A 9,350-nucleotide genomic window follows, 5' to 3' on the forward strand; every position below is an offset into this window, starting at 1 on the left:
AAGAGGTGGAGTCGGTGGGCGGTCCCTAGGTCCTAAGAGGTGGATATGGTTGGAGGGTGTCCCCCAGGGTTGGGAGATTCTGCTGGGTCCTGGTTAGTTCTGAGAAAGGTTTGTTATAAAAGAGGGTTTCCTAGCTGGGCGTGGTGGCAAACTACTCCAATCCCAGTGGCTTGGGAGGCTGAGGCAGGAGGATCTCAAGTTTGAGGCCATACTGGACAATATAGCAAGACCCTGTCTTAAAATAAAAGTTTATAAGCGCTGGGGTTGTCGCTCAGTGGTCGAGTTTCCCTGGGTTCACTCTATGGTACCACAAAAAGGGTTTAAAAAAAGGGGGGAGTTGACATAAGGACCTCCCCCTGGGTTGGCCTTTTTTTTTTCTGTTGTTACTGGGGATTGATCCCAGGCTTAACCACTGAGCCATATCCCCAGTCCTTTTTGTTTTATTTTGCTGAGCTGCTTAGGGCCTTGTTAAGTAGCTGAGGCTGGCTTTGAACTTGCGATCCTTCTGTCTCAGCTTCCTGAGTCACTGAGGTTAGAGGGGTGTGCCACTGCACACACACACACACACACACACACACACACCGTCTCTGCCTCTTACAGTTCCACTGGGGGACCTACAGACCTGCCTAAAACACAGCACTGCATAAGCCCAGGGGCTTGTTCCTCCCCATCTCTGGCTTCCTGTCTTGCAATAAGATTTTAAGTGTAATCCACCCCAGTCCTCCATCCTGTTGTGATGCTATAGTCAGGAGGGCCCTCACCAGGGATCAGCTTGCTGGGTTGTACTATCTTGGACTTTCAGCCCTTACAACTGTGAATTCCATAAATCTCTTTTCTTTACATCTGACCTATTCTCAGGTATTTTATTATAGCAACAGAGCCAACTGGTACATGCAGAGGTCTCTGTAGCCTGGTAACTTCTTTGGGATTCTGAGGCACCCTCCTCCTCCTTCCCGATTTTCACATCACTGTCATGCGCTTCAGTATTGGGTATACAGTTATGTCCTGATTTTACATCATTGTCATGTGCTTTGTTGGGTGGCACTGTGTTCACACTCAGTGATGGGTGGCACCCAGGCAAACAAATGTCTCCTCAGAATTTCATGATAGAGGGCTATGAGTGTGGCCCAGTGGTAGAACACCTCTCATGTACAAAGCCCTGAATTCTATCTCCAGCACTGCAATCAAAAAAAGAAAGAAAGAAAGAAAAGAAAAATGATGGATGACTCTTACTCGTATTTATTTATTTACTTCTTTTAAGTCTTCTTTTTTATTGTTGTTTTATTGTTGTTGTTGTAGATGGACACAATACCTTTATTTGTTTATTTAATGGGGTGCTGGGGATCGAACCCAGTGCCTCACACATGCGAGGCAAGTGCTCTACCACTGAGCCACAACCCCAGCCCTCGTATTTATTTTTGAAAATTCATTTATATATTTATGCTTATTGTACCAGAGATTGAACCCAAGGCCTCAGGCACGCTAGGCAAGCACTGTACCGCCCGGCCCCTTTACTTTGTGAGACAGGGTCTCCCGGTTGCCTGGGCTGGCCTCAGACTCAGATCTTCCTTCCTCAGACTCCGGAATCGGGCTTGCCGGCATGTGCCACGCGTCCAGGCTTAGACTTTGGATTTGTGGCTCAGTTGGGGAGGCCGTGGAACTTGCTCTTCTTGGCCAGCTGGGAGAGGGGGAGGAGCGGAGTTGCAATACCTTAAAGGACCTTGAACCTCCCCCAACCCCACGCAGGGTATTGAACCCGGGGCTTGCACATGCTAGGCAAGTGCTCCACCACTGAGCCACGTTGAGCCCTTGACCACTGGAGCTCAAGGACCTGGAGACTGTTATACTCAATCCATCCTGATTCTGTGGCCTGCAAACCCAGGGGTCCCGGTTGGCAGGAAAATGGTTCCTGGGGGCAGGTTTAGGGTAAATGGACCTGAGAACCAGAAATGGGTGTCTGATGTGAAGGTGGGGACAGATGGGACTGGAGGTAACTAAGTCTCAGCCAGCTGGGCATGTCCTCACCTCCGGGGAGTGGCAAGGTTGATTGGAGTGACACGGACCTAGGGGGGAGTCAAGATCTTTTTTTTTTTTTTACCCAGTGTGACCTTGTACAAACAAGGAACTGTGTCTGACTCCTAGTTTTCTGATCTGATGGTGCCCCCTATTCCTCTACCTCTGCTACCCCCATCCTCCGTTCCCTGGGTCCCTCTCCACCTTCTCTTCTGGTCTCCTACCTGCATTGGCCTCTTCCTGAGAAAAAAATGGAGGCAGAAATCAGAGGCCCACAGGGTCCTCCACTCCCAACTTCTTCCAGTTCATGGAGTTTTGGGTCTTCTCAGCCATCTGCTTTCTTCTGAGTAGATCCAATCATTAGAAAGTGTTCCCCCCCCACGGGGTACTGAACCTAGGACCTCCCCCTCATTAGACAAATGCTACCACTGAACTATACCCAGGCCCAAACTACTACTCCTACTACTACTTCCTCCTCTTCTTCTTCTTCTTCTTTTTAATATTTTTTTTTTGTTGTAGGTGGACACAATATCTTTATTTTATTTTTATGTGGTGCTGAGGATGGAACCCAGTACCTCACATGTGTGAGGCCAGGAATCTATGTCTATGATGTCCCCACTGGTCACAATTCTGTCCTTGGAGCTGAGAACTGAGATGACCTTAGGGTACCCGCTGGTGCCCCTTCTTGGGAGAGTGCTCTGGGGCTCCAGCTAGGTGGTTGCAAAGTCGACTCGCCCTTGGCTGTTCACCGCCCTGCCTCTAGGTGGCACTGTCGGCCTGCCTGCGCCTTGCCTCTCCTCCTGGGGCCTGAGGTCCACCAACCCCGCCTTAGGGCCCGCCTGCCTTGGGGCCCTCCTGGGAGCCGGAGCTCAGGATAGCTCCTGAACCAAGCTGGGGTCTTTCTAATTTAATTGTCCACTTGGTTGATTTTGTTGTTGCTGCTGGTATGAGTATGGAGTCCAGGGCTTTCTGGGCAAGGCGCCCTGCCAGGCAAGCCCTCTACCGCTGAGCCCCAGCCCCAGCCCTTAAAGCTTCTATTATTGTTAAATTTTAAGGTCTCATTAAATTGTCCGGCTGTTCTCAAATCTGCGCTCTTCTGCCTCAGCTTCCCAAGTTGCTGAGATCACTGGTGTCTGCTTCTGGGACCAGCTCTTTCAATTGATTGTTTGTTGTTTGGTACCAGGGATTGAACTCAGGGGCCCTCTACCACTGAGCCCCATCCTAGCCCTATTTTCAATTTTATTTGGAGTCAGGATCTCACTGAGTTGCTTAGCGCCTTGCTGTTGCTGAGGCTGCTTTGAACTCACCATCCTCCTGCCTCAGCCTCCTGAGCCGCTGGGATGACAGGCTTGTGCCGCCGTGCCTGGCAATTGATTGATTTTTTTTTGTACCTTCATTTTATTTATTTATTTTTATGTGGTGCTGAGGATCGAACTAGGGCCTCGCATGTGCCAGGTGAGTGCTCTGCCACTGAGCCCCAGCCGGGCCTGGGGACGTCCTTCACATGCTTCAGAGCTGGAGAAGGGTGGGTCCAGGGCAGGTGGCCCTTGGCAGGGTCATGTGGACAGATGTGAGCCAACTAAGGTGGTGAGAGCCCCGGGAGGGGCCCGGAGCCCTGGCCAGCTCCTCGGGTGAGCGGTGGCCTGGTGTGACCAGGAGACGAAGGAGGAGCACGGGACACCATTCCCAGCAGGGCAGAGTGGCAGGGACAGAAGGCCAGATGGGGCGTGGGCGTCGAGTCTAACAGATGGCACTGTCATTGCAGATTCAAGGTGTGGGCGGGCGGACAGCAGTTTCTGTGTCTGTCCCCTCCAAAGACACTCCTCATCGGCACGTCCCCACCTGACCTTCAGCACGTGCTGGGCCGACTTCGGCGGGGTGAGTGGGTGACTCCTCACACGGTCACTGGGTACACAGGGCGCATGCTCAGGGTGAAGCCAGCTCCTGCAGGGGACGGAGCCAGGGTCACACCTGGCTGGCTGGGAGCCATGTCCCTCTCAGCTTTTCCGAGTGCTTTGACGCTGATGTGACTGGGTGGCGGGTGGGGTCTGCCTAGTCCCCTGGGATGCAGTGGGGACCACAGGCCACAGTCACTGCCGGCCCTGCAGCTGGATGCCCAGGGCCAGGCTCCGCAGCCCCAGTCCGGAGGTCCCTTGCCGCTTCCTGGGGGCACCTGAGGCAGTCCCTCCCCGGGGAGCCCCGAGTATTGCCAGCAGCTTTCAGAAACTAGAGGACAGCCCCGGGATAGAGGGTCCCTGGGGGCTCCGGGGGCGCCAGCCCCCCCCACCCCCCAACTTCATTCTCTGGCCCCGGGCAGGCGGGAGGGCGCTCTGCCATGCGGAGCCGATAGCCAGTAGCGGTTCAATACACGACCCTGGGAGGCCCTGCGAGGGACTCGGCTTCTTTATTCATTTCATGTTGTTCTTTGGGGATGAAACCCAGGCCCTGTGCCCTGTCACTGAGCCACACTCCACCATTTGCTGAGATTGGAATGAGTGTCCCCGAAGGTCCCTGAGTTAAAGGCTTGGTCCCCGGTTCGGTTCCCCTGCTGGGAGGTGCCGGGCCTCTGGGAGGGGGCTTGGTGGGAGGTCCTGGGTCACTGCAGCAGTGTCCAAGAGGGGATTGTGACGCTTCTCTCCTCCTCATTTTGCGTCCCGTCTCATGGTGTGACTGGACTGTCCCCCAACCTGCTACCTTGATGGGCCACCCTCACCACGGCCCCACACGACGGAGTCCTTGGACTGGGACGTCCAGAATCAGGAGCTAAATAAGCTTCTCTCTGTGTGCGACAGTGCCTCGGGCTGGTTTTGTTGTTGTTTTTGTACCGGGGATTGAACTCGGGGCCCTCGCCCACTGAGCCCCATCCCAGCCCTACTGTGTGTTTTACTTAGAGACAGGGCCTCACTGAGTTGCTTAGCGCCTCGATTTTGCTGAGGCTGCTTTGAACCTGCGATCCTCCTGCCTCAGCCTCCCGAGCTGCTGGGGTGACAGGGGGGCACCCCCGCACCCGGCTCCCCAGTGAGGAGCTGACTGACATAGTATTTCTTTCTGCTTTTTTTTTCTTCCCCTGAAGATGGGGTCTTGGTATGTTACCTGGGCTGCTCTGGAACTCCTGGGCTCAAGTGGTCCTCCTGCCTCAGCCTCCTGAGGAGCTGGGAATGACAGGCAGGCACCACTGTGAATGGCTTTTTTTTTTTTTTTTTTTAACTTAAATGTTTTATCCTTTATGCTTCGATGCCTGATGCCCATAAGAGACGACTTGTGAGGCTTTTCAAAATGCACAGTGGAAGGACCCCAGCCTCCTGTCTGGTGTCCAGTCCTCCTTCCCCTCCCGCTCCCCCTCCTCCTCCCCCTCCTCCTCAGGTTGCTTCCCTAAAATCAGACTTTCATCCCAGCATTGCCCTGAATTCCAGAGGGGCCAGTGGTCCCAGAAGCTGGGGTGCTCTGCTTGGTCCCCCACACAGACCTGGCTCTCCCGGCCCCCAGACTCCGTGCCAAGCGATGTCACCGGTTCTGGCCCCTCCGCCAGTCATCCTTGATGGCATCTGAAGGTATGGGACAGCTTTCCCACCGGGTGGTCTTGAGCTGAGGAGGTAGCTCCTTGGGACGAGGCTGGGACTCGCCAGAGGCTCCGGTGCCGGGGCTTCCCGCAGTGGCCATGTGGAGAGCTGTGGCTCTTGAGCAGGTGGGGCTGGTGGAGGGTGCTTAGGCTACTGGGGTGTCACTGTTGGGAGAGATAGTGTGGTTCTCAGGGGACCCAGCTAGTTCCTGCAAGAGAGGGTTGTCATAAGAGGGCAGGACGGTCCCCTTCCCCGTCTCTGGCCTCCCTCTCACCAAGTGGTCTCTTTTGCATGTCTTCCTGCCCCTGGGATGCCACGGGCCACAAGGCCTGACCAGAGCTCAGGAGCTAGGGACGGACTCTTGGGTCCCCACCACTGTGGCCAGAGGCAGCTCTCTGCCCAGAACGAGGTATTTTGTTCCAGCAGCACAAGAGAGCTGGGAGGTGACTGGGGACCCCCAGAAACGGGTCCTCCTCGGCTGCCTGAGGAATTTCCCTTTATTGCCTGAGAGCTGGGCATAGATTTCCCTTCAAGAGACTGATATAACCTGGGCCAGTGGCCCCCGCCTGTCATCCCAGCGGCTCAGGAGGCTGAGGTGGGAGGATCACGAGTTCAAAGCCAGCCTCAGCACCGGCGAGGCACTGAGCAACTCAGTGAGACCCTGTCTCTAAGTAAAATACACGGTAGGGCTGGGATGGGGCTCAGTTGGTGGAGTGCTCGCCTCGCAGGCACAAGGCCCTGGGTTCAATGCCCAGCACCACAAAAATAAATACATAAATACATAAAATAAAAAGAAGCAATGAGGTGACAGCTTTCCCTTCGTGGACGTATCCCCTGGTTCCGGTGCTGGCGATGGAGAGTCGGCCCAGGGGTGAGCCCGCACCATCTCAAAAACCCTCAGCTCCCCATTAGATTTCCCCACTTTTTTTTTTTTTTGAGAGAGAGAGAGAGAGAGAGAGAAAGAAAGATAATTTTTTAAAAGTATTTATTTTTTAATTTTTTTTTTTGGGGGGCAGACACATCTTTGTTTGTATGGGGTGCTGAGGATCGAACCCGGGCAGCATGCATGCCAGGCGAGCGCGCTACCGCTTGAGCCACATCCCCAGCCCAGATTTCCCCACTTTTTCATATACATATTTTTGGATCTGGGGATGGGACCCAGGGGTGCTTTACCACTGAGCCACATCCCCAGCCTTTTCTATTTTCTATTATTTTATTTTATTTTGTGACAGGCTGACCTCAAACTTGCTATCCTCCTGCCTCAGCCCCAGTCGCTGGGTTCACGGGTGCGTGCCATCATGGCACCCTCCTCATGTATTTACTAGTTACTTCCCCACGACCTCCCTCCCTCAAAGCCCAAGCCCACCTTCCTTTGTTAAGATGGTGTCTAAGCCCCTGTGACTACCACTTCGAGTTTTGTTTTTCTGTGTGTTAATGAAGACTGTGGCTTCTCTTCTGTCCATCTCTTTTTTGGTTAGTTTAATTCACAGCCCTTCACTACTGCATCTAAAAGGGTAGACTGAGTTTTTTCTCCTGGACACAGGGTGGATCTCCGTTTCATAGAGGGGACATCGAGGCTGGCAGAGTTAGCAAATAGGGACCAAGGACATGTCTGAAATGGGGCCTTGGGCTTCTGTGCCCCATTTCCTTTGCCCCTCGTCTTCCAGGTGATGTACCTCAGGGTAGGGACTGAGGGGATGGGAGAGGGCTGTGGAGACCTGGGGTCCAGCTTCCGGGGACTAAACTGAAGACTTGGCCTTCAGGTTCAGGAGTCTTGGGAGCTCTTCCTGGGCTCCATTCCTTGGGATGACTGTCCTGGCTGCGGAGGGACATCCACCAGCCCTTGCTTACCATGTGGGCCCCTGAACACATGCAGCCCCAGCACCGTGGAAGGTGAGCCGTGGTCAGAGGCTGCCAGGCCCAGGCTGCTGGCTCAGAAACCTGTGTGGTGGGGATGGCCAGGCTGCTCGGTGGGGAGGTTAAAACCAACCCTCCTGGTTCTCCTTGGCCGGCCGCTTCCTGCAGGGCTGTCTTAGCCCTCTGCCTGCCCCCCCACTGGAGCCCGTAGCCTCCCGTGCCCCAGGTATGGGGTGGAGCAGGATCTGGGGGAGACACTTGCTGTCGTGCTTGATAATGATGGTGGTAGTAAAGAATGTGTCACCATGGGCCACTACTACTGGGGACAACGGTTCTCAAAGAGGCCCACCGTCCTGAGGGCCATTGCAACCCTTCCAGGGGTGTCTGTAAGACCACATGGTGGCCCACTATGGTGGTGCAGCCTGTAGTCCCAGGGACTCAGGAGGCTGAGGCAGGAGGATCTCAAGTCTGAGGCCAGCTTGGGAAAATTAGCAAGAGTTTGTTTCAAAATAAAAAATAAAAAGGGCTGGGGATGTAGCTCAGGGGTAGAGCACCCCTGGGTTCTATCCCTAGTCCAGTGCCTGGGGCAGGGAGACTGGATTACTTTTGTATATGTCCCAGTACTGGGGATGGAACCTAGGGGTGCTGAGCTGGAGTTAGGGTTAGGGTTAGGGTTAAGTTGCCTAAGCTGGCCCCGAACCTCCTGAGGAGCAGGGATCACAGCTGTGTGCCACCACACCTGGCTCTCACTCATGTGTCTGATACAAAACCCTTGCTTGGAGCTGGCCAGGCCCAGCCCTGCCCTCCCAGGGCTGCTCCCAACATTGACCTCTGAAGTCCTCACTGGCTGCCCATCATGTAGGGACCTCTCAGGAAAATCCACGCCCTCATTCTGGGGCAGAGCCCTGTGGAGACAACTGCTGGGGTGTTGGGAGGTGCCAGAGAGAGGCTTGGTGCAGGCCAGGGGTGGGTCCTCGGTGTGTCCTGAGCTGTGACCCCCCATCCTCAGGGCAAGGGCCTGGTGTATTCTGGGTAAGCACTCCTTTGCTAGACACACCCCATCACTACTTTCACCCCTTGTTCCAGATGCCAACATCCCCCCAAAGAGACCTGGGCAGCACTTGGCAAAGGACAAAGACCACGCTAATCCGAAAGCCCTTGAATTCAACTTTTTTTTATTATTTTTTTTTTCTTTTTAATGTCATGCAATAATTCACAGTCCCAAGCCCACGGTTTTCAAACAAGGTAGGAAAAAAAGGAAAAAAGAAGCCAGGGAATTGTGGTGGTGTTTTTTTTTTTTTTTTCGTTTTGTTTTTTTTCTCTTTTGTTATTTCAAGCAGGACCAAATGTCAGAAAAAAATGCTTCTTTTTCTCAATCATTAATTTTTTTGTCCTTTTTAAAATTGTTTATTGTTATTATTTTTCTTTAAATTGACTTCTGCAGGCAGTAATAGGAGGGTTTGGTATCACCAGCAAGCACTCCTGTGTGTGGCTGAGGGAGTGTGATGTGTCCCGTCTGCGTGGGGCTCTGGGGTGGCATCCTTCCTTGTGTCCTCACCACAGCAGCCACCAGCATTCAATCACCAGGGAAAGGATTCAATTGAGATGATAAAACTCATCAATAGAAGCGATTTGTTTTCTCCCCGTTTTTCTTTTAAAAATGTTGTTGTTGTTGTTATTTTTTTTTTTTGTTTTTTCCCCGTTTTCCCCAAAGTTCTCCAAAAAGGGCTGAGTGTTTCGAATCCCTTGGCTGTGGTTGGTCTGTCTTCAGCCGCGCCCCAGAGCCCCTGGCCGGGGGAGGTCAGGGCTGGGGGGCCGTCGATGCCTGGGAGGGTCTTTTCTGGCTGAGGGGTTTGTGGGACCCCCTCGCGGCCCAGCCCTGGCCCCGAGGCTGGGGTCTTCTGTCGGGCGGGTCCTCTG

The 9,350-nt window shown here is 53.7% G+C and overlaps 1 protein-coding gene across 1 annotated transcript in view; it reads right to left on the reverse strand.

Moving 5' to 3' along the window:
• Window positions 1–1,639: 1,639 nt before the first annotated feature.
• Cacna1a (calcium voltage-gated channel subunit alpha1 A) overlaps window positions 1,640–9,350 on the reverse strand; it is a gene marked incomplete at its 5' end in the record, with an annotated part of 153,626 nt that continues 145,915 nt past the window's right edge. The window contains one exon of the mRNA XM_048795338.1: window positions 1,640–1,678. Coding sequence (XP_048651295.1) covers window positions 1,640–1,678 — 39 coding nt within the window. The remainder of the gene's footprint in view (window positions 1,679–9,350) is intronic.

This window comes from Marmota marmota, unplaced genomic scaffold (assembly GCF_001458135.2).
Source record: "Marmota marmota marmota unplaced genomic scaffold, marMar, whole genome shotgun sequence".
NCBI classification, from domain to species: domain Eukaryota; kingdom Metazoa; phylum Chordata; class Mammalia; order Rodentia; family Sciuridae; genus Marmota; species Marmota marmota.